The 25,776-nt window shown below is 39.7% G+C and overlaps 1 protein-coding gene across 1 annotated transcript in view; it reads left to right on the top strand.

Moving 5' to 3' along the window:
* Positions 1-25,776, top strand: part of LOC122651414 (formin-like protein 18) — a 39,626-nt gene that overhangs the window by 6,828 nt on the left and 7,022 nt on the right. The window contains exons 3-15 of the mRNA XM_043844795.1: positions 8,301-8,522; positions 8,615-8,815; positions 8,873-10,221; positions 10,352-10,478; positions 10,663-10,734; positions 11,064-11,162; positions 11,761-11,802; positions 12,708-12,788; positions 12,948-12,998; positions 13,101-13,182; positions 20,023-20,117; positions 23,099-23,170; positions 23,265-23,381. Coding sequence (XP_043700730.1) covers positions 8,301-8,522; positions 8,615-8,815; positions 8,873-10,221; positions 10,352-10,478; positions 10,663-10,734; positions 11,064-11,162; positions 11,761-11,802; positions 12,708-12,788; positions 12,948-12,998; positions 13,101-13,182; positions 20,023-20,117; positions 23,099-23,170; positions 23,265-23,381 — 2,610 coding nt within the window. The remainder of the gene's footprint in view (positions 1-8,300; positions 8,523-8,614; positions 8,816-8,872; positions 10,222-10,351; positions 10,479-10,662; positions 10,735-11,063; positions 11,163-11,760; positions 11,803-12,707; positions 12,789-12,947; positions 12,999-13,100; positions 13,183-20,022; positions 20,118-23,098; positions 23,171-23,264; positions 23,382-25,776) is intronic.

Below are 25,776 nucleotides of genomic sequence, written 5' to 3'. Positions count from 1 at the left end.
GAACCCTACTTCCAGCCTATATCCCCCACACCTCTCCCTACACTCGACTTTAAACCTAGCCCTTAGCCTCCACTATAACCCCTCCATTCCCCCACTCCATTAAACCTAAAAACCTGCAACTCGATTCTGCCCAAATTGCAGAATTTTTGAACCTTCCTAAACCTTAATATTTATATGCCATTAAAGCCTCCTAGACCTGCATATTAAAGCCATATAAGACCCATTCCCAAATTCCCATCCTAAACCCTAAAATTAACCTAAATCCTAGTGTTGTCCATTTGAACCAGCAACCCCTTTTGCTATTGATCCTGTTTTTTGGCTCCTAGTAGGTCTCCTACCTATCTAGGACTACATTATTTGGTATCAAAGCTATGGCGGAGGGAAGCTTCAACCAAGCCTCGAAAGACCCACCTCCATTCATTTTTAAAACCCGAGTTCGTCTACCCAATGGGAGCACAACCATATGAATTGTTGATGAGAGGCGACGTAACAACATTATTTCACAATCCGTGGTGGATATGTTGTCCCAGTCAGGAGAGATTTGCATCATGCCTACAGGTCAAGTCTTTGTTGAATTTGAATGTTCCTCATACTCTGACGGTGCTTGGTATAAGCCGGTACCATCTCCAAGGAGCGTTATTGCAGTAGGTTGTAATTGGTTGGACAAGCGACAATGTTGGATTGAACCTGAAAACAACTCGTGTGTCCTACCTGATCAACACCGTCTATACCATTTGTTTACTCTAAAAGGGTTACAACCAAAGGTGACCACATCGACTGTACAGCTACAGAGACTGCCAAACATGTCAACTCAAACGCAAGTGGCATCGACTGTGTTTGAAGTTTCACCAATGGCAGATGTACCAACAGAAGATTCTACTAAGGTAATTTGTGTTGAAGAGATTCAAGAACCGATAGCTAAAGAAATTCAAGTAGACCAAGCTGCAGCAGTAGTTGAGATCATAATTGAGAAGCTCGGCCATCAAATTGATGTGGAGGTCCAAAACACAATTGTAGAAGATTCTACTGAAGAGGTATACATTAAAGAGAACAAAGTAGACAAAGCTGAAACAGTAGAAGATGAAAAGGTGATTGAGAGCATTCCAAAGGAAAACAATGACCTTCAAGATGCTGTTCTTGAAGAGGTGGAGCTTGTGTCTCACGCATTAGATGAGAAGATTGCTAACACTGAAGACTCTATGGACGAAACATTGACAGTTGCTGTTGATTCAAAGAAAGAACACATAGAGTTTGTTATGCTACCATGGTTCTTCGAAGAGAAAGTTCCACGCATTGAAGACTTTATCCCCAATGTTCCTGCCTCATCGGAATTTTGTTTGGGGATGGTCAAAGCTGCTGATCACATGTTGATTCCCCCTCATCACTGCAAAATTTGAGGACAAATTTTTTCAAGTTGGGGGGAGTTGATGCAGATTCATCACCAAATAGGGCTTATTTCTTTAGAAATAGGCCTAGGGTTGGGTTATATACATGTTGGGCCTTTGTTCCCAAGGGTTTTCTATGTATTAGGCCACTTTAATGAGTCTAAAACAGGGGTATATAGGTTGCATACGGGATTAGCCCAATACTTAGTTTATTTTTATGTTTTTTAATTGAACCGGTTCAAATTGGTTGCATCCAATTGGTTCAATTTAAGTGATCATGTGACTTGGTTAAATGGTCATGTGACAACTTAAGTGGTCATGTGATGTAAGTTGGGTTGGATTAGGATTCTATAAGTCTAGCCATGTTTTGCGTCTATTTCCTTTAGTATTCTAGTTTCCTAGTCAGTTTAAGTTACCTAATAGGTTAGGGATAGGGTTAGGCCATTCCTTTTTAGTGTAGGAGTCTAATTTTGAGTCTTTTATATAAGGTTGTAAGGGGGCCAAGTATTGAATACGAATTTAATTAATAAAAATTAGATTTATGCTTGCTGCCATTGCTGCTGCTCCTCTGTGAGCTCTCAAGGTGGTAAAGGGTAGGTGGACTCCTGCGACTCCTTGCATCGTGAAGATCGAGAGGTTCCTTCAAGACTTCAAGTTGCTGCCATTATTTTTGCATTACAGTAAGTTTAACCCTGCAAGTTATTTTAAAACCTTCTTCCACCTAGCTATTACCCTTCCCTTAGACCTAATCTACATCCCCCTCCATCTATCAAACCCTAATCTCCATTAAACCTGTAACTCCTACCTCAACTAGGACTCCCTCATAACTGTTGGGAGTGACTCAAAATGCCCTGCCCAGATCCCGGCTCGGGTGAGGGAGCGATGCGCGCTGGCTGGTGTGCAATAAGAAATTAAAGTTGCACCTTCCCTCACAAGGCGTCTTTTGGGGGATTGGCAAACGCTTGGTTCTACAATTGGTATTAGAGCAGGTGGTAGCGAGTTCGAGTCTCCCCGGTGCCATGGGGCATTTGGGGAGGGGATTGTTGGGAGTGACCCAAAATGCCCTGCCCAGATCCCGGCTCGGGTGAGGGAGCGATGCGCGCTGGCTGGTGTGCAATAAGGAATTAAAGTTGCACCTTCCCTCACAAGGCGTCTTTTGGGGGATTGGCAAGCGCTTGGTTCTACAATAACTCCAGATTTAGCCATCAGTTTCGAACCCTACTTCTAGCCTATAACCCTCACACCTCTCCCTACACTTGACCTTAAACCTAGCCCTTAGCCTCCACTATAACCCCTCCATTCCCCCACTCCATTAAACCTAAAAACCTGCAACTCGATTCTGCCCAAACTGCAAAATTTTTGAACCTTCCTAAACCTTAATATTTATATACCATTAAAGCCTCCTAGACCTGCATATTAAAACCCTATAAACCCCATTACCATTATTCAACCCTAACCCTAATTTCTTCCCTAATTAGCCTAATCTGTCCCAATCGGCCAGCCTTGTTAGGTGACCCTATTCCCCTGGCTCCTAGTGGGACTTCTCCTACCTAGGACTACATCACATTGCCTCCTCCTACTTTGGGTCAGACATAGCCTCTTGTGACATTTTTTGGAATGGAGGAAGAAGCAAGAGTAGCGGAAAAAGTAATACCTGTAGGAGAAATAGCCTCATAGGAAACAAACCTGGCTATGGGATTAGTACAAGCTCTTTTCCCCTTTCGAGTAGCAATGGGGAGATCTAACTTAGAGGAAGGAAAGGAAGAAGTGTTACCTGACTAAGGAGGGGGCTCAGGCTATGGATCCAAAGAGGACTCTTGGCAGGTCTTCTTTCCTTTCCTTCCAAGCATTCACCTCTTTTGAACACAATAAACTTTTTTTTTCTTTGCTAGCTAGCTCATTGTCATTGCTAGCATCAACACATGAATGAGTATCAATGTTAACATCTACTTCTTCGTATTTCCCAATGTCAAGAAGAAATGGGGAGGTGGAGGTAGGCAAAGGAGTGAGAAAAGGAATGACATCAATAGCCTGTTCACTTCCATGGCTCTCCCCCTGAAGAGGATGCTGATGAGGAAGAAAGAAAGGAATAGACTCAAAGAAGGTGATGTCTTTGGAGAGAAGCCGCCTTCGGGAGGAAGGATGGTAGCATTTATACCTTTTAGTAGAAATTGAATACCCAAGGAAGAGACATTTGAGTGCTTTGGGGTCAAACTTTGTTCGAGCTGATTTGTTGATATGAACATAGCAGACACACCCAAACACTTTAGGAGGAAGAGAAAAAGCAGAAGCTTGAGGTGAAAGGATTTCCATAGGGGATTTGGAGCCAAGAAGTTGAGTTGGCATCCGATTGATTAGGAAGGCAGCAGCAAGAAGGGCATCAGACCAAAAAGTTTTAGGAACATGCATGCTAAAGAGGAGACTTTTAGTGACCTCCAACAAATGACATTTTTTTCTCTCAGCCACCGCGTTTTGTTGAGGGGTGTCAACACAAACAACTTGATGAATAATTCCATTATCAGTAAAAACTATTGAAGCCTCCCATACATGTATTCACCCCCTTATCAGAACGAATTATTTGAATGCGAGTACTGAATTGAGTACAAATCAACTGATAAATTTTTTTGAAAGCATCATAAATATCACTCTTTTGTTTCATAAAAAAAATCCAAGTGGACCGGGAATAGTCATCAACAATAGAAACAAAATAACGATATCCAGACAAAGTAGTGGGAGCAGGTCCCCAAACATCAGAATGGACAATATTAAAAGGAACAATGGATCTATTACCATGATAAGGATAAGATGAACGCTAATGTTTAGCAAAAATACATGGTTCGCACTGAAAAACATGCAAAGAAGAAAAGGAAGTAAATAAATGCGGTAATTGTTTTCTCATAACAACAAAAGAGGGATGACCCAAACGTTGATGCTAAAGCATCACAGAATCCATAGTACTACTGTCACTCTGACACAAACATAAGAATGAGTAGTAAGCAAAATAGGTGTTAAAGTAGGTGTCCGAGACTCAAGAAGGTAGAGTCCTCTCTCCTCACGTCCAATGCCAATGATCCTCTTTGTCACCAAATCCTAAAAAAGAAAATAGAAAGGGAAGAAGGTGCCACAACAATTTAAGGATTTGGTTAGATGACTAACATATAATAGGTTAGTGGCAAAATCAGGGACGTAAAGAACAAAGTCCAGGGAATATGAGTGACTCGAACATTACCCTTACCAGAAATAGAAGAATGGGATCCATTGACAATTCTAACCTTATCCCTACCAGAGCATATAGAATAGAAATCATAACAATGAGACATACCAATCATGTGATTGGTGGCACCAGAGTCAATGACCCAAGAAGGAGCAGTGGAGGGTGCAACAGTAGAGGTTGCAAGGCTAATGCTGAAGAATCTGACTCTGCAGGTGTAGTAGAAGAGTGGCTTAGATGAGACATCATCCTACATATTGTTGCAATATCCTCTCTGGAAAGGGAATCAAGGTTAGCCTGTAGTTCAGATGACTTAGGCTCGGCTGCAACAGTGTGGGCTCTAGTACCCCCTCTCTTACCACCACGAGTACCAGTGGATCCACCATGCATACCAGGAGGTTGACCATGAAGGACCCAACATCTTTCTTTAGTGTGCCCCAGCTTTCCACAATGATCACATTTAAATCTCTTTGTTATCTCCATGGGTTGGCCCTTGGCTTCTCCCCCCTCCTCGTCAATCTCTGTGAGAGCTAGAAGTAAGAGCAGATCTCTCCAGGGATGGTGTAGTATCCATAGATACTCTCCTAGTCTCCTCACTCTGTAAGTAGCTGTATACTTCATCTAAGGATGGAAGAAGTAACCGCCCCAAGATCTACAGTCGGGATTAAGCCCACCAAGTAAAATAAGGACACCTTTGCTTCATCCTCAAAGTTGGACAAATGGAGGTCTCTGTAGTAGTCATACTCCTCCCAAAGACCAATGACATTGTTATAATATTCAAAAATGCTTCGGTTACCTTGTTTCATATTGATGACCTTTTGATGAATCTGATAGACTTTTGTTGAGTCACCTACTCGGTCAAAAGTCTTAGAGATACTGTCCCAAATTTCCCTTGCAATATCCTTTCTCATAAATTTTCGACCTATCTTAGGTTTCATGGAGAAAATCAGCCAGGTCATGACAGTGGAGTTCTCAGTCTCCCACTTCGGATATGCTGGATCAGTTGATGCAGGTGCCTTGATAGAACCGGTAATGTACCCCAGTTTCCTCCTGCTTCTCAGTGATAACTTCACAGAGTGAGACCAATCTAAATAGTTGGTGTTGTCCAACTTCACAATAGAAATTTGGGTATTGGGGTTATCAAATGGGGTCATGCTAGGGTGACGACTACCGAGACCACCTGTTGAAACTTCACTAGATCCATTGATCTCAGAACCAGGCCCAGATATGATGTGCAAACACTTAACAAATCACTGAAATATCTTGAACAAGTAGGACATATGTTTCAACCAGAAAAAGGAAGCAAATCGACAACCAAATATATCACCAACAAGTAAACATACCACAATTTCTTGATGATAACAACCTCAAATACACTTCTTGCATCATAACTTCATTCCATAACAACCAAAGACACTTAAATAGTGTAACCCTTCAACTCACAGCAGCCATTCAACACATAACAGACAAAAAATTTCAAACAGAGGGGTAAAAAAAAGCATCTGGCAGTACCTGTGCAGCAGCATAGAGGAGAGCTATGCTCTCTAACCATCCCTCCTTACCAACCGAGTTCTTGGGGGCTTAAAATGGACACTTGGACGATCCAAATGGCTTGGTTTCATTGCAAACTACGAAGAAATGAGGCAGAAACAAAACCGAGAGAGGAAAGGCTGGCGGTAATTCTGGTTTTACCCTCTAGGGCTTCAATCAACTTCTACAGCCTTTCAACTCCTTCCATTAAACATTGGTTTAAAGCTTAGAAATCCAATAAGTATTCTATGTGAGATACTTTACATAGTATGGCCTCTATTGGAACCCTCTACCTTTCTAGAGTTCCAAGAGAGGTGAAGAGAACAGCTGAGATTGGTCGACTCTCGAACCTGCTCTGATACCAAGTTAGAAACTAGATGAGGGTTGATTCTAGTAAAGGAACAAGATCTAACAACAAGAGGAACAAGAAGGAGAAGTGAAGAAGAAAGAAGAAGAGAGAAAGGAGAGTTGGGAGAAATCGATGATAGTAGAGAATAGACTCCATTCACCTATTTTGTCATTAACAACTTCTGGAAATTACATAGGCCTCCCTGAGGTGGTAAAAGGAAAAAAGAGAAAAAAGTAAAATTACAATTTAACATGACTTATGATAAGCCAGTGGCAAAATTACCCCTAACAACATAAACTCTTAACACTTTCTTGGAGTTGGACCTTTCATTATTCAAGCTCTTTTGTTATTAAATAACGAATGCCAAATGTTTTAGTTCTGCCATGGCGTTTGTTTGCATATTTCGTTTGTTTGCATATTTGTGCCAAAAGTTAGGGGCTGTTTGGTCAGACCAGTGGAAATTGTTGAGGCTATTCTAAATGACTGCTGGTTATATTTGGGGATATGGTTCTTTCGGAAGATTCCCAAATTGTGCTATATAAGTTTCTTCCAAACAGCGAAATGACCAGGAACAGTTGATGTTATTGGTGGATGATATATTGAAGGACTTTGAGAATCTTTTAGATTACATACATAAATATGTAAGGGTGAAATAGCCTGGAAAAATCTTCAGGTCGTGCTGTGTTGGTAATCTTCTTCCTTTAAGTGTATCAAGTGGGTTTGTTTTTGTGAAATACTGGAGTTATATTATTGAGAAATGAGATGAGGATTGGTCTTTGAATTTTTCTTTTTTATTTTTTTATAAGCTTTGTGTATTTTTCTGCTTTGTAGTTTTTGATTGTATCTGTTTGATTAGCCTCTTCTTTCTCTTTCCTTTGCACTTACGTTAACTAGAATACTTCTGATCTTTTCCTCTGCCCCCCCCCCCCCACCCCAAAAAAAAAAAAATGATGTCCAGTATTTTTCTTATTTGTACAGTTTATGGTTTTCCCTTCAACTTGTCTTTAGTGTAACAAGTGTGTCAGATTATTGGCTTTGATAGTACGATCCCCCTACTCTACTTTTCTAATTCTGTGGCAAAGGAAGGAAATTGTTTTATGTTGGCATAAGTCAAGGTCAGGCTGCCCTTAATGTCTCTATCCTGTGCACAAGGAACAGATTCATGGTGCCTGGGGCTGGGGTTTATGTGTTATTATCCCCCAACTTGTACTGGCCATGTTTTTTCATTCCTGCTGTTAAAAGCAATATTGTGAACCATATCGGCACAGTCTAGCCCATTGGGGCCAACTTTGGCTCAGATAGATGTCATTGGTAGGGCTGGCTAACTGTGACTAAGAAGAAACATAGCATTTTTTGTCTTGAGGAATGGTAGACCAAGGGCTGGCTAACTGTGAGTCTGTGACTAAGAAGAAACACAGCATTTTTTGTTTTGAGGAATGGTAGAGATAGAGCAATATAGCAACATGTTCCTGTTTGCTGGGCAGGGCTTTTGATCATAAAACAAGTAGAGAAGGGGTTGCTTTGGTTATTTAATTATTAGAACTTTTTCCTTTTGGCATTCATGTTTGGAAGGACGACTTTGGTTTTAAATAGAGTTGAATGGTAATATAGGATCCATAAGGTTTAGTTGAGTTGATTATTCATGCTTAAAAGGCCCATAAGACACCAGGCCCTTGTGGCCAGCATTTCTTTATATCAAAATACCAGCTCCTGCAGGAACTTCCTGCTATCTGATGGTGATTTCTGGGGCAATAAGTATTTTTAGGAAGGATTTCCTTCCTTTTGTCAAGCTGAATTGTGTCTCTCTTATCACCTTCTGTTGCAGGTGGACTGTGAACTAGTTAAAATTGACATCAATTGTCAAATTCAAGGTGATGTTGTTCTTGAGTGTATTAGTTTGGAGGAAGATCTGGAACGTGAAGAGATGATGTTTCGTGTCATGTTTAACACTGCCTTTATTAGATCAAATATCTTGATGCTTAATCGTGATGAAATTGACATCTTATGGGATGCCAAGGATAGGTTTTCTAAGGACTTCAGAGCAGAGGTATTTATCTCTTTCCCCTCTCTGCAATGGGTTTAGCTTTCCACCAGTCTATTCCTGATGTCAAGCGTATTATATTCTTTGTCTGGGTGAAGGTTCTTTTCTCAGAAATGGATGCTGCTGCATCACTGATCACAGTGGATTTGCCTGGTGTTGAGGAAAAGGATGGTCTTCCCATTGAAGCATTTGCTAAGGTTCAAGAGATCTTTAACAGTGTCGATTGGTTAGATTCAAAGGCAGATGTAGCCCTAAATGTGCTTCAGCACTTAACTGCGTCAAATATTCTTCAAGAGAAGTTGGAGACTGCGTCAAATATTCTTCAAGAGACGTTGGAGACTTGTTCTATCCAGAATGCTGTAATCGACTTGCAGTCAAGTTCTCAGAAACTTCTTGAGAAACTGATGCCTGTGGTGTCAGAAAATAACATCAAGAGTTCCACATCCATGGCAGTGGAGAAACAGTCCATGCCCTCTGTGGAACCATCTACAGATTCAAATTCAATTAAAAAGAAGGTTCAGCCCCAGGACCTGCAGGTTGCTCTTCAACGGCCTGCTCAATCTAAGATCATATCACAACGAATACCACAGACTTCTGTTTCTAATCCAGTTTCATCTTCTAACTCTTTGCAAGGGTCACCAGTGCCTATGTCAAGATATCATAGTGCACCTTCAGCTCTTGGCATTACGGCTCTCTTGCATGATCATGTTACTTGTGGAAGTGCAGAAGGCACTAATCTGCGGACAACATCACCACCTTCACCTGCTCCTTCAATTCCCACTTCTTCACATTTGTCAAAACCTGTGGGGTCCTGTGATGTTTCAAATCCACCACCACCTCCCCCCTCAAGGCCTACTTCAATGGGTTCTAGCAAAATAACTTCTGCAACTGCCCCTCTTCCACCATCTCGTCAACCGTCAGATTTAGAAGCACATTCTTCACTGACCCAGCATCCTGAAACCTCCTCGATGGGTAGAGGTCAGTCATCAGTTCCTCCTCCCCCACCTCTACCCCCTTCCTCTTTAGGGACATCATCTTCCATTGTTAACTCAGATGCTAATCTTGCTTGTCCTCCATCTGCAACACAGTTATCAGGTGCCACTGTCAACAAGCCATCATCAATTCCTTCCCCCCCTCCTCCTCCACGACCTGTGGCTGCTTCCTCAACTCCCTCTACATTCAGGAAGCCAGATTTTTCTCCTCCTCCACCATCACCACCTCTACCTACAAAGAAGCCAGCTGCTTCTCCTGCTCCGCCACCACCTCCACCTCCACCTATGAAGATGATGCCTGCTGTCTCTCCACCACCCCCACCTATGAAGGGAGCTGTTACAGTTGGCCCTCCTCCTCCTCCACCTCCTCCTTTACAATCTGCGGTTGTCCCAGGATCTACTGTTACATCTTCAGCATCACTACCACCTCCTCCTCCAGGTTTTGCATCGAAGAGTCCTGGCACTGCATCTCAGAATTCTTCTCATGTTCCACCTGTGCCCCCTCCTCCTGCAGGTATTCAGAGAACCTGTACACCTCCTGGACCACCTCCTAATGCTCCATTTGGTGCAAAGGGTCGAGGTCTGTCACGTAATATAAGTCATAGGAATCAATCCAAAAAGACTTCCCTGAGGCCATATCATTGGTTGAAGTTAACACGAGCAATGCAAGGAAGTTTATGGGAGGAGACTCAAAAATCTGGTGAAGCTGCCAAGTATGTGTTTTTTACTCAATGTTTATGTTCTCTTTTATTTTAGGCTCATGTATTGTCCCATTTACAAAATCTCTGAGGCTTTAATTTGTCTGCTTATTTCTTTGTTTTATTATTATTTTTTCTATGATAGGGCTCCAGAGATTGATATGTCAGAACTAGAAAATCTCTTCTCTGCAGCAGTTCCAAACTCTGAGCGTGGAGGCCCAAGTGAGAAATCCAAGCGTGCCTCTGGACCTAAATCTGACAAAGTCAACTTGGTAATTGAATCATTGTTTGTTATATGTCCCATATTTCTCTGCCTTTTCTTGGTGATAAAATAATTTTCTTTAGTAGAATGACTTCTGTTTTCATTTCACTAGCAGAATGACTTCTGTTTTCATTTCATTAGCGGAAAAAATTCTGTTTTCATTTATTCAAGTCCCTATCTACTGTTTCTTGCAGATTGAACTAAGAAGAGCTTACAATTGTGAAATCATGCTTTCAAAGGTTAAGATGCCACTGCCTGATTTGTTGGTAAGAAAATAGATTCTTTTTCCAGTTTCAAACCTGTGCTTTTGCATATTCATTTATTTGTTTTACGTAGATGTGGGTAGGCTTAGTTTAGTTGAGTGACCGTTTTAGTTTGAATTCGGACTCATGTAATGCAAAGGTGTCAATTACAGTCGTCGTATAAAAGCAATGAATAGTCTTTCTTTAACTTCTATGATTGGTTTTTTTGAGTTTTTGATTGATGTTGTCTTTATCTCCTTTTTGCTTCATTTTTCCTGCACTTTCTGTCTTCAGTACCTGGGATGGTAATTGATGGTTCCTCTCACTCATGCCCTTTTATGGATGTTTTACAGAGTTCGGTGCTTGCATTGGATGACTCAGCATTAGATGTTGATCAGGTTGATAATCTCATTAAGTTTTGTCCAACAAAAGAGGACATGGAACTACTTAAGGTGGGGAGGAATTTGTCGGCTTACCAATTGTATTATTATTATCATCATCATCATCATTATTGTTGTTGTTAAACTTACTGTCTATTATTTATGCCCTATTGTAGGGGAGTTTATATAATGTTCCTTTCTTATTAGGTGCTTATGTGCAAATACACCCAAGTCCATGACTTTTTAACTTTGTAATTATCACTATTTGATTTATTATAATGGAGGGGGCTTATGTTAGGTCATTAAGACAAACCATGAGCTTGTTTCTCTCGTCCCTTCGTCTTCTTCATCTTCTTCTTCTCTTCTATAATCTCACAGGTACTGGTTTCCTTGCTCTTGGTATTGTAACAAATAGTAACTTTAACAATTATTAATATTATTATTATTTTCTTTATTTTCATTATTATAATATTATTGTTTTTATTGTTTTCGACAGTGATGGTTAAATTTTAGATATATTTATGTACAGCCAGCAGTTTGTGGAAGTTTCAATACTGTCTGCCCATTATTTCATTTATCCTTTTGATCTAACTAATTAGCTAGGCATTTTAGGCAATTAGGATCTCTTACTCCTTTTTTACTTATAATGTAATTACACTTCCGTGCTCAGGGCTACAATGGAGACAAAGAAAAATTAGGGAAATGTGAACAGGTTAGTGGACTTCTGCTTTCTTTTCTCTCTCTTTTCATCTCTTAGTTGTTTTTTAGGTAGCAATGACACCTCAGTGTGTGAATTGGTGATTATTAACTCCTTTCTGAAGATGCTGGCTTCCTTAACTCAGGGTTTGTTTGTGGGCTGGGGGTTGGGGGGATGAAAAAAGACAAAAAAAGAAGAAAAGAGAAAAGGGGTTTGGTAGTTATTAGTTGTAAAACAGAGCAAAGCTTGGCCCCAGTCTGTCGTGGCTGGAATTGACTACTGAACTGAGTGGTTGTCCCTTGTTGGCTTCTGTTAGCAAAACAGAAAAATAAAAATGGCTTGAGTGAGTAATATGGTCACTCTGCCCCTTTACTTATAGCTTTCAATAAGAGGGCAGAATTACAAATATGTCCCTGCATAGCCGGCTATGCTGGCTATGGGGAAAATAGAGAAAATAAAAAAAAGAGAAAATACAGTTTGGGATATATGTTTTCATTAATATCTTACTTATTTTGCTTGAACATCATAGTTCAAGGAATCAGAATTGAATTGGGTGAATCAAAATCTGTGGAGGCCAATCCTGATTCTGGCCAAATCCTGCAACACAGTTTTGAATCGCCCATTAGTCATGTTTGATCTTTACTCTTGGCCATTGTTCCTTCTCTTAGTAAAATAGCAGAAAATCAATGAAACTTGCCTCTTGTAGCAATATCCCCAAGTTTATTGAATCAAAAACTCCAAAAAAATCACAGGTTTGAAAAATCTTTGCTTCTTCTTTCCGATTCCAATTTTTAGGATTCTGGCCGATTTTGGGCTGATTCCAATCGATTCCAGTATCAATATGGAGGCCAATCTCATGTACAATTCCAGGTTCTTAAACCTTGCTTGACATCAACTGACATAATGCACTTTTGTGACAGTTCTTTTTGGAGTTGATGAAAGTACCACGGGTGGAATCTAAACTTAGAGTTTTCTCATTTAAGATACAGTTCCGTACCCAGGTCAGTGCTTAGTGTTTCATTATCGTTGGATCTCGCCAATACAGCCCCTATAGTTTTCGTTACTGAGATATCTTTTTTTTTTTTTTTTTTAAAAAAAATGTTGGGTGCATATTGCTGTGCATATCTCACTAATCTGCTTTCCCACATTTTCTTTTCCAGGTTTCTGACCTTCGAAAAAATTTGAACATTGTCAATTCTGCAGCGGAAGAGGCAAGTTTTTCCCCCTTGCTAGCCTCCTTCACCATTCATTAGTTCAGGTGTTTCTGTTAAGATTGATATCTCATAAACCATTGGGACTGATGTGTTTATCAGATCAGGGGCTCTGTAAAATTGAAGAGAATCATGCAAACAATTCTTCAACTAGGAAATGCACTGAACCAGGGCACTGCAAGGGGTGAGTTGGCAGTTAATTAGTCTAGAATCATTGCAATTAGTATCATGTACATTTGAATCTGGACACATTATAATCCCCTCCCCCCAAGAAAAAATGCTGGTGGATTGTTATTGCACTAAGCTGAGGATTGCCACAGCAATGAAATTCCTCTTTCTTTCATTTGCAATATTGGGCTGCAAATGGTTCAAAGACTTGTAGAGTGGCTAGAAAAGGAAATTGAAGTGTTTAAGTAGGCTTTATGGTGAGAAGTAGAAGTTTCAATGAATTGTAGATTGGAAACTATAAAATCTCCTGGTTGTGAATACAAACCTAGGTCTATCTCGAGCCATGAAGCTATGATTTGGCTAGGGTTGACAAATAGGATTTTAGGTGACTGAAAAAGCTAAGTGGACTGTAATTGCAATTGATTAAGGAAGTCAGTGACTCAGTGGAGAAGTGAACAAGTAGAGAGTTAACTGGTGTATTTAAAAACTAAGAAGGTTGGAGAAAATACAAATAAAATTCTCCCGAATTCAAAATTCTACTTAGTAATATAATGTAGGCCACAATGAAAATCCTAGCATCCCAGTGGATTCTTTATCATCGAGAGAGAGATGATTTTACATCTCCTTGTGTCCTAATCCTATGAAGATTTGGTTTAAACCCGCGCATATGAACCAGACCCGGACCATAGGTTAATGTTACCTTGTGTCCTAATCCTACGAAGATTTGGTTTAAACCCTCGCATATGAACCAGACCCGGACCATAGATTACTGTTACCAAAATACCCATACTATAAAATCTCGTGCGGAAATTTTTTTTGAGAGAAATTCAAGTTAAAATGAAAATCAAAAGACTAATTATCAATGCTAGTGCTATTGCTCCAGTAGTTGTATCATTTCCTTGATGTGGGGTGCTCAGCTGAATGCATTGCTGGTCGGCTGGTCCCATGTTGGCCTGCATGTCAATTGACCCTCAAAACAATGATTGGCCGTGTCTTTTGCTGGTTCATGGTGGGTACAGAACAGGGGAACAATTGTGAATTACCTTAAAGGAGAAGATGGCTGCAGAATCAGTCCCCTTCAGCCAATCCATTCCATTTAAAGGCGTACCCAGTGCACGAGGCTCCTGCCATTGCGGGATCTGGGAAGGGTCATAATGTACGCAGCCTTACCCCTGCTTTCGCAGAGAGGCTGTCTCCAGATTTGAATCCATTCCATTTAAGGGTGATTGCAAATTAACTATTGATCTGTTTTATATTCATAAATCATAAGTGGCTTGGCTAATTGAGGATGAATCCTAGGATACATTGTTATGTCTTGGATTCATTATAATGATGTCAACAAGATGTTTTGGTAGCGGCTTTATAGCCTTTTTAGTAAGAGAGCAAAGCACTTCTCAAAAAGTGCATTTCCATTATATTGGATGTTTGGAATAAGAAGAGGCATTTTTTCCGGGTCAAATGTCACTCTGTTTATGTCATTATTTGTTGGTTTCCTATTGGATATCTATAAATATTTTGTTTGATTTACTTAATTGCATACAATGGCCATGTTTTTATACCCAGTAGTGACAAAGATGGTTTAGTCCCTTGGTTTATACCCTTGTTATTGTTGGCAGTCTTGTCATAGTTATTGGTTTCTTGGTGTAATCCTTTCTTGTTCGTGGTTACAATTTATTGTCATTGATGCGGATGCAAAGTCCTGGCTGGATAAGCACCATCCAGTTTGGAAGCCCAAGCCAAGAGAACCAGGCCTAAAGTTGGCCATCAGTTTCCAGCAGGGGTGGTATAGTCTTTATGGGGTAATTTAGGGGGGGGGGGGTCAATAGTAATTAAAGCTATTTTTAATTGGTGGTCTACAGGTATAGGATCTGGTTCCAGTGTTTGAATCATCATAGGAGACTACACAGAGTCGGTGGTAGAAAGTTCTGAATCCAGTCAGTTTGAAACTTTGTTTCAGTTTTCGATGGTGATAGGGAGGTGAGACAAAATTGGTTTGGTTAGCATATATATATATATATATATATTATTTTCTATAAGCACCCCTTTGATTACATTATTATTATATTTTTGGTAAGTCGATTACATTATTGAATATCTAGTAATTTCCGAGTTTTTGAGTTGCTGTTAAGCATGCATGGCTGGTGAGCGCCTAGTTTGGTTGATTATCTCCCTCTACTACTTCTTCTTTCAGTTTTGATTTGTAATATACAGGTGTTATCTTCCAATCTTCTTCTCTCTTGCTTTTTTCCCCTTCTTCTATACCATGTGTAACCTCTGTTTTTTTTTTGGTTCAAGTTTCAGCTTGCTCAAATCTACCACATCTCATCCAATACAAACTAGTTTTCTCTGAAACCTTGTGGTTAATCTTCTTTTTGCATTCTCTCGAGTTCTGTCAATAGCTTATTGTTACTCTACTCTTATCAACAAATCTGATTTTCATGCTCTCTTTTCTGGTTTCCCTATTATCAGTCCAATCGTTCCTTCTAATCTCTTATAAAACTGTATTTTCTGGTTTGGAGTAACTCTTTAGTTAATATCGACCCTTTCCCTGAAGTTACAGTTTAGGCTGGTAACTCCTTAGCAAGTTACAGTTGAATTTTTCCAGTTTCAATTTACTGTCTAGTTTCCCCTTCTGTTTCTGAAATTTCATAAGTATTTACTCTCAAGTACAAGGTCCTGGTACCATTTGGCAATTACCAGAATAACTGATATTTCTACAGAACTGCATTAAAACCTGGATTTTTGCCTTATTCTTCAAGATCTTCAGTCTAATCCTGGTTATTACTGTTGTTCCAGCCTTTGTGCTCTCTAGGTTCTATTCTAGACTTGGAACCACAGCAATCATAGCTTGACGTTACATATTCAATTTTTTTTGGGATGAATAAATAATTAAATTACCAAAGGAGGAATTCATTAAAGCCCGATTTGCATCATTATGTATGAGGGCATGGTGACTAGTGTGAGATTTGTGGGAGGTTAGGGCAAGGAATTCCCAATCACGATTGGGTTACATTAGGCAAGGAATTCCCGATCACGACCTAACCAAGAGCATCTAGGACGAGGTCCCGTGGTGTATGCTCTTTGCCAATGATATCGTTTTGGTGGATGAGACTAAAGCAGGGATTAACGCTAAGTTAGAGCTGTGGAGATTAACCTTGGAAACAAGAGGCTTTTAGATTAGTAGAATGAAGACGGAGTATATGAGGTGTAATTTTAATCATACTATAATGGATACTGACATGTTACGAATTGAGGAAAGAGAGATACTGCAAAGTGACTATTTTAGATATTTGGGGTCAATCATAAGTAAAGAGGGTGGCATAGATGATGATCTTTACAGAGAATTAAAGTGGGATGGATGAAGTGGAGAGGTGCGTTTGGAGTGTTGTGTGATCGATGTATTCCTTTAAAGCTTAAAGGAAAGTTCTAGAAGACTGTTGTACGACCTGCTATAATGTATGAGGTAGAATGTTGGGCAGTTAAAAAGTGTCATATTGAGAAGCTGTGTGTAGCAGATGAGGATGTTAAGATGGATGTGCGGAAAAACTAGGAAGGATAAAGTAAGGAATGAACGTTTTAGAGCAGACTTGGGAGATGCCCCAATCAATGACAAGCTTAGAGAGAGTCGTTTGAGGTGGTATGGTCATGTGCAATGGAGGCAGCCTAGGGATGCTCCAGTAAGGAGGAGAGATATGATCCCGATTGAAGGAGCTAAAAGAGCTAGGGGTAGGCCGAAAATGGCTGTAGCAGACGTTGCGAGGAAGGACATGTATAGTCTAGGCCTTATACCAAGTATGACCTCGAATAGAGCTTATTGGAGGGCAAGGATCCATGTCGTAGACCCATCTAGCTGAGATTCTCCTGACTGGCTGGGCTGGGCCTCTTTCCTCTTACTTTAATCTTTCACCTCTCATTTTTCTTTCATTATCCATCTTCCATTTGTTGTTTTCCTTTTTCTTTTCTCATCTCATTTCCATTTTTCGTTTGTTTAGACCGCAATTTCCCTACTTTGTTTGTTTGGATCCATATAGCTGACCCCATTGAGTTGGGATAAGGCTGAGTTTGTTGTTGTATGATCGATAAAAGGAATGAGGGAAGCCCTAATAGAAAAACATTGGAAGGTTCACTGGGAGGTTCTGGACAGAAGTGTTCAAACGGTTATTGGATCTGGGGGTCCAAGCTTAACTTCTCCAAAAGCTTCCACCTAAAGTATGAGCTTCGTCCTTAGCCCGGAACTCGTTCAACGCTAGATAAATCAAGATTCTGGGGTTGGTCGAAACCCACAGAGTGGTCAGATCTGTAAATAAAGATTGGATCTTCCATTCTATTTGTCCTTTTGGTTAAAAACGAGTTTCAAGTATTAAAGGTCGTGTTTGGTTTTGTTGAGACCGTTCTGCTGTGGACGTTAAAATGTTTAAATCTTTCCCCGGTACACTATTCTATGTGCTCTTTGGATGGATCCTTGTACTTCTCTCGAATCTCCTCTAGGATTGCCAGTACCAGATTCTCCGCCAGTCCTACAATTCGATGACGAAGGAGCAGGGCCCTCTTCGGCCTCCAAACCCTTCCAGGGCCCGCCATAGTGCAGGGTGCCTTGCACTGGTGTAATTGGAATCGGATTAGGTTCTGATACTTATTTATGCCAAATATCATTTAAGTAAATGTTTTTATATTTGTATTTCATTTACTTAAGATATTATTCATTAATAAGCAAATCCCCCTTATTTGAATCCAATAAAAATAGCTAAAAAATAAATTCCAAAAAGATAAAAAGTCAACCCCCCAGTTCAAGAACAAAAACTGGATTTTTGGCGGTAGGTGAAATTTTCAACTTTTTAATGCCGAGTTTTTTCTCCATCCCCCAGTTCAAGAACAAAAACTGGATTTTTGGCGGTAGGTGAAATTTTCAACTTTCTAATGCTGAGTTTTTTCTCAAATCTAAAAATTCCATAAATCTTAATATGGTAAAACATTGCTAAAAACTCAAAATGCGGTAAAATATTAATTTGTTTTGATATTTAAAAAAATATTTTATTTCAGGGCGATTTTACAGCATTCACGCACACGGTGAGGCAGGTTAGTTCTCAGCAGGATCCTACTAAGCGGAAGATCCTTAGCCAAATCCCTCTTATTAACTAACATAGAAAGTCGTTCATCTGCTTTTCAAGCATTGAAAGAAGACCTAGAGTGGCCGGATAATCCATTTCATTAAGAAAGCCAAATAAGGTTTGACCGGAACTTAACTCCTTCAATATAAATTAGATTTAAGCAAACTTGGATTTGTTGGAAAGCTGGTTTTGTGTTCTACCTAACACAAAAGTCTCATGTAAAAATAAAATCATTTGATCAGTCAAACTTCTTAGAGAACAAGAACATTTCTCTAAAGGCATCTCATTTAACCATAGCTTGGAATTCCACCAGGGCTTCATTACATCTCACAGCAAAACAGACCTTTAAATCTTACAGAACCAAAAGGCAAAGTTAATCTTTCATTCACTACATTCGTGTGCAGGGCTGTAGCCCCTTGCAACCTTATATCAAAAACCCAAAACAGGAATCTAACTAAGCCTAAACTCACCAGGGCTTCATTACATCTCACAGCAAAACAGAGCTCTAAATCTTACAGAACCAAAAGGCAAAGCTAATCTTTCAATTATTATATTCGTGTGCAGGGCTGTAGCCCCTTGCAACCTTATATCAAAAACCCAAAACAGGACTCAAACTAAGCCTAAAACTCCTCGAGCCAATATTACCTTGAAGGTGGCTTTAACTGACTAGGATACTATAAAATAATGAAGAAAACAACTAGAACCAAGGCTGGACTCAGATAAACCTAATCCAGCCCAATTAGAACACTTAATAACAATTAAAAATAAAGGAATAAGACTCTTAACTAGATCCCACAACTTAAGCAATTAATAATTACTGTATTCATTCATCCTCATTTCAGGTCCATTAAGTGGCCTGTTACAATAGAAACCCATTGGATCAAAGGCCCAACATGCATAGAACCCAGCCTAAGGCTTATTTTCACAAAAATAAAGCCCATTTATATGGTTTATCTGCATCAGGAGCCTTTGTCATGGGGATTCTCTGCCATGTATATGGCTGAGTTGGCCGGTTGAGACTGCCCTTCTGATAGGGTATTCTCTGGATAACTATGTGCGGGATGTATCCTGTCAAAGTTGGCCCCATGGCCCATGGTTATCAAGGAAGCGAGGGCTTGGTCTCTTATTCTACCCTCTGGGATTTATGTTTTTGGGCTTTTTTTGCTAACAAAAAAGAAAATCTTATGTCGTGTTTTGATATAAAATAGGTTTAGAAGAAAACCAAGCAACACAGACCAAGTTTGGCTGTATAGTTCCAGGGCAATGCTCAGGCTCACCTAGATATTTTGACAACACTTTGTTGCACTTTCACCCCCTATCATTGACAACTTTCAACATTCTTGAACTTCATGGATAACAAGGAAGCAAAGAGTTTTTTTTTCTGGCTATTTGGCAGGGTTCAACTGGACTGGACTTGCTACATTGAAAGATGATGATGTTGCAAAACACGTGGTCTCATTTTGGGGCATCATCTCTGCTGTCCTTTAATGAAATTATACCACAGGTCCATAAAAGAATTCCAATACTGTTACATCTTACCAGAAAAGTTAGCCTCTTTATGTCTACTGATTGATAATATGAATTCCTAATTGCTCTGGAGTTAATTTCCTATCAATTACATATGCCTGCATGTGCATGCTGCTGAACCTAGGATGTTCACATCTCTGTTCCATGAAATACCCTCTAGGACTCAAATATTGTATTTCTGCATGCTTTGTCTTTGTGCTAAGTTAGTCTAATGCTTGTAGGTTCTGCCATTGGATTTAGATTGGATAGCCTCCTTAAACTCACTGATACACGTGCCAGGAACAACAAAATAACTCTGATGCATTATCTTTGTAAGGTACAACTCTTTTATTTTGATGATTACTTTTTCTTCCAGATTGGTTGCCTTCTAACTTTTTGTTTTAATTGACTTGTATAAAGGGCGCACCCAGTGCTTGAGGCTCCCGCCACTGCGGGGTCTGGGGAGGGTCATAATGTACAAGTGTAATTGACTTGTATATATGTCATCAAACAAAGCCAGATTTGGTTATTATTTATCTAGAGTTTGTGCATCTCTGCAGACCCATATGGAGTAATTTGTACATGCCTAGTCTTGTTCCTGTCTAGTAAGAGAGGTTCTACAAGCATTTACATTATGCTTGTGGAAATCCATGCGGTACCCCTCTGGTTTCCTTGTAGAAAGGAATTGCAGTAGAACTTAATTTCCCTTAAGAATTTGAAGTTTGGTTTTTGCAAAATCCATTTTAAAAGCTTCTTAATACTTAATTTGTCAAACCAGTTAATGAAGTACTTGCTTTCTGTGATGCTTTCAAAATTCTCTTTGATTCCTACTGCTCTATGACCTATCTTCTTTTTATTATTTTGTTTTTTTAGTTCATTGCTGAAATTTCTGTGCCAAAACCTGTCTTTACAATACCATTTAAAAAAAAAAATTTCAGTAATGCCTTTGACCCATTGGTTATATTCTGTATTAACCAGCCTTCACAATCAAGTTTTCCTTGCTTGCATACTGACCGGCCAGATTAGACTTGCTCTTGAATTTAATATTACCAAATTCTGTACCTGATAAATCCCTACATCCTAACTGTAGAAATTGTTATAATCGAGCTGTACTAGTGTAAACCAAATGGATGCAAGAGCAGAAAATAGGTGGAACTGAAAGCTAATGCAGTTAACCTAATGGAAATCAGTGTACAGCAGGTGTAAGAAAAGTTTATAACTGAGTTTTTTATACAAAATACATTTGATAAGGCAATTGAAATTTCTGGACTTAAAAACTTCGACACAGAAAACTTTGGTCTTGGATTTAAGCTGCAAAACCGAGTCAGCAGCTTTTGCTTCTGTGTTTGGCTGAGTTCTTGCATGAGAATGCAGTGGTGGAAGGATTGCAAGATGCCATTGGGTTGCTTTTTACTTGGGACCTTCCACAATGTACTCTAGTAGTTTTGGGTGTTCATTACTGCTCTCCGGGTATCTGTTTCTCTGTTATATGCTATATCTATGTACTTCGCTTTTCTCTGACAAAATTGATATATATATATATATATATAAAAGAGGGTTAGGGTTTAGGAATGAGAGTTGAAAACATCTATGGTAGACATTTACTTTGGGGCTTTCTTTAAATAGTAAAATAGAAAGAATGATCAAGTAGACTAGGTTACTAAGAAGCCTAGATCCGCCATGTGCATAGGTTGCTAGCCATGGAATACATTTAAATTGTAAACCAGAAAAGAAAGGCGATAAAAACAAGAGGACAAAGAGGAGGAGCTGCACTTTTTTGCCTCCATAACAATGGACATAAATTAAAATGTAGAAGAGCCCACAATAAAACTCTCTTGAGAAAGTTGTAGAAACTGGAAATGACTTACTTGAGATAAGGGACATAGGTGCCAAAAAATGATGTCCAATTATGCTGATGGTAATTTCCTTGTCATCCTCACAATTCATATTCACCCCTCAGTAGATTGTTAGTGTTCTGCATAGCAGTTGAAGGATGAAAATTTCATACTTTCTATACCTGAAACTGATACCTGGCTGTTGAGAAACGGGAAAGCTGACAATTTAAATTTTCTTTTGACTTTTGGTTTAACGTTGTTTTGACAAAATTGATTAGACAGGTCATGCAGTTGTCAAAATACACTTGTCATAATTTCATTACATGGGAGGACAGGAATTTCTTCCTGCCACGGGTCACATAATGTTTTCCTTCTGAAGTGTTTTTTAATTTAATTTCCTTTGGTCCTTGCATTTAGGGTTTGGGAGATATTTCAAATTAAAATAGGTTTTTCTTAATACTAATTAAAACAGTAAATCAATTACAAATTATACTGTATGTTGTTTTGTATATTTATCATCTACTCATATCCCTGTGTGTATCTGTAAGGTGATTCTAGAGATAATAATACAAGGCCATTTTGCTGCTAATGATAAATTCAAATTGATATGAAATAGCTCAACCCAACTTTACTAAAGTAAGTCTTATACCTATGAATCTTATCTCATCACTTGACTCTATTTGAAGTGATATTTGTTGAACTTTTATCTATGAATGTTGCCTTTTCACTTAATTCTATTTGACGTGATATTCGTTGTTAAACCAACGCCATGCATATTCTTTTTAGCAACTTCTGGCTGGGTCACTTTTGGTCTATCCCTTGTTCTTTTAGCTCCTCTAGTCTGTACCGTATCACTCCTTAACAGTGTATTCAATGGCCTTCCTTGTATTTGCCAGTCCTCAAACGACTTCTGTCAAATCATCGCCTGCTGTTGTGGCTTTTAAATTACCTCAAACTTGTTTGTTTCTTATTTTATTTTGACACTCGTCCTTCTCAATTTCCTCATCTTGGCTCAACTAATTTTATCTTTTGTTGTTTCTTTATCTTCCGACATTCAGCTCCATACATCATTGCTGGTCTTATAGCTGTCCTGTAAGAATTTTATTTGAGATTTAGTGAAATTTGTCGATCACATATCACTCCAGAAGCATTTTTCCACTTCATCCACCTTGTTTTGATTCTATGTGCAACATTTTCTTCAATTTTTTCTCTATTTATGATTGAACCTAGGCATAAAAACTGATCAGTCAAGGGTTCACACTATATCAATCCTGACCACTCCAGTGTCACTCTACTTTTACTGAAGTTACATCCCCTGAAATGATCAAGAATTAAAAACTTCTATGATGATGTTCTAAGATCATTGATGATCTGTTTCTCTATCATTCTAACTTGGAGCTTCCCTAATAATTCTCTCTACAGGAAGTTTTCATGTTTAACAGTACATTTTTTTTTTTCACCTTTTCCTTTTGGTAAACTGTAGGTTCTTGCTGATAAACTACCAGAACTTCTAGATTTTCAGCAAGGCCTTGTGAGCTTGGAAGCTGCATCAAAGGTATTCTTGTTTGTTTTTGGTGGGAGATGATTTTAATAGGATCATAGGCAATGCAGTTAGCATCTGCTGATTCAACTGATTGATTTCCTTACAGATACAATTGAAATATTTGGCAGAGGAGATGCAAGCCATCAGCAAAGGATTGGAGAAAGTTGAACAAGAATTAATTGACTCTGAAAATGATGGTCCTATATCAACAAATTTTCGCAAGGTAAATCCTTTTCTTCCACGAGGTATGTAACAATATCAATGCATTACAGACTAGCAGCAATAACAAATAAGAAGAAGAGAAGTCGATAGAGAGAACTTTCTGACGGTTTGTGTTGTGAACAACTAACTAACCGTGGGGAGGAAATATCTATTTAAAATAAAATAAATAGAACTACATACAAGGACCCACCTACTTACTTAAGTTAACTACTCTATTCCCAAAAACACCCCACACTCACTAGCATAGACAAACAACATATTAACACAGACTAAATTTGAGTTTCAATGATAATTTGGATGTCGCCTCCTCCTGGCAATGAGATGAGTGCCAGCATCCTCTCAGCGGCTCCACCCCCTCTCCCTTCCTCCTTTTTACTCATCCTCCCCCATCCAGCCCTTCTCCTCCTCTATCCCCCCAGCATCCTTCCTCTCCTTCTCCCCCTTCTCCAGGTGTAAAAATCTGGAACTCTCTTTTTAGCCACTCTGCCCTCCTGCTCGGGAAGGTCTCCCCCTCCTCTTCGTTTCGCCTTCTCTCGTCAGCACCAACAAAGTCGCTCTCTGTCCTACTGGTTTATTGGCCCTTGAGATTTCAAAATGGAAAAAACTGCTTAGTTGGTCACTTCATTGGCAACAGACCACCCTTTAACATTGTAAAAGCATCTCTGAACAAACAATGAGAAGTCTTGGGACTTTGAACACTTACCTGCTAGACAATGGATTTTTATCTGTATATTCTCTGATGAAGGTGACAAGATTCGAGTGCTTGAGGGTGGCCCCTGGCAAGTGGGGAAAAAACTGATCTTCCTTCGTCAATGGGACCAATATTTGCAACTCAACCGGGTGGACCTCAGTACCATCTCCTTATGGATCACTCTCCCTGGTCTTCCTCTTCAATTCCGGTGTAAAGCAGGTCTTAGCATTATCGGCTCAGTGCTTGGGAACCCACGTTCACTAATGAACGAACGAAGCGAATGGATAGATTGGCTCACGCAAGGATATGTGTGGAATTTCCTGCGGATGCTATTCCTCCCTCCTCCATCACAATGGTGGATGACAAAGGTTCCACTTTCAACCACTATGAATGGCTCCCCCCCCCCCCCCCCCAAATGTCTCATCTGCAAGCGATTTGGATACCATACGAAGTCTTGCTCCCCCATGGCCACTGCCCTAGAAGCCATCCAACGTCTCCTATCGGTTGAAGAGCCTCAAGCCTCTCAAGACTCCCTCCGTGGATCTTCCATCTACCCTTATCCTCCAAGCATCCCTGCTGGTCCTGACCCCTGCAACCCCAGTCGCGGCCGGAAAAGAAGCCGTCTGCACCTGTAGTGATGGTGAAGGTGGTAACCCTCTTCGTCCAACGGTTCCTTCAATTGTGACCATTGGTTCCAACTGTTTCAGAACCCTGCAGTCCTCTGCTGCCTGTACCGATGGTGACACCTCCTTTGACCTTCCCTCTGAGCTATCGTTTGTTCCTCTTATCGCTAGCTATCTCCCTTCTGGTCGATTGTCTTGTCGCTCTCAATCTTTGGGAGGACCTGCTACCTCGACGCCTTCGCCTACCTCCATCGAATCCCCTTCGGCTCCTTCCCCTTCTTTGCCTTCAGCTTCTCTCTAGCGATTACCCTTTGGTTTCGGTCGAGGATCTTTACCTATTTTGTCCCTCCCCCCTCTTTTATAATGTAGTCCTAGGTTTGAATAGTCAAACTAGGAACCAAACCAGGATCTTTTATCAAAAGGTGAATCAGTTTTAGGGTAAAACCAGGAGAACAATGGGAAATAAATCATATGAGGAAACCAAGAGAACAATGGGAAATAAAACATATGGGGAAACCAAGAGAACAATGGGAACCCAATTATATTAGATTAGGGATGGGGTAATAAATCATAGATTTTGTTTGTCGAAGAATTACCACCAACCTCAACCATAGAGTCAAATTCAAGTAGAACAATAATGGAGAGCTTCAAAAGAGAACCAAAACAAACCAACTGGGTTTCCCACCGCAAGGTGTCAATCGGATCAAACACCAATCCCACCAGCCTTGATCAAACACAAGACAAATCTTCAATGGAAGAGAGCAGCAAAAGCCTTTTCAGTATCAAAATTCGTGTTCAATACTTGCCCCCCTTACAACCTTATATAAAAGACTAAAAAATAGACTCCACTAAAAAGGAAGGCGTAACCCAATCCTTAACCTATTAGGTAACTTAAACTGACTAGGAAACTGAAATAAACTCAAAACAGAGTCCTAATCCAGTCCAACTAAACACTTAAAAGAGAACTACTAAAATCACTTAAATTGAACTATTGGTTGAACCCGTTCAATTTATAAACAAAAACACCAAAATAAAATTATGGAACTAAAACAACTAATCCCGTATGCAACCCTAGTACCCAT

This window comes from Telopea speciosissima, chromosome 2, assembly GCF_018873765.1.
Source record: "Telopea speciosissima isolate NSW1024214 ecotype Mountain lineage chromosome 2, Tspe_v1, whole genome shotgun sequence".
Lineage (NCBI taxonomy): Eukaryota > Viridiplantae > Streptophyta > Magnoliopsida > Proteales > Proteaceae > Telopea > Telopea speciosissima.
Note: the sequence above shows the minus strand (reverse complement) of the source record. Positions and strands in the feature narration are given on the sequence as shown.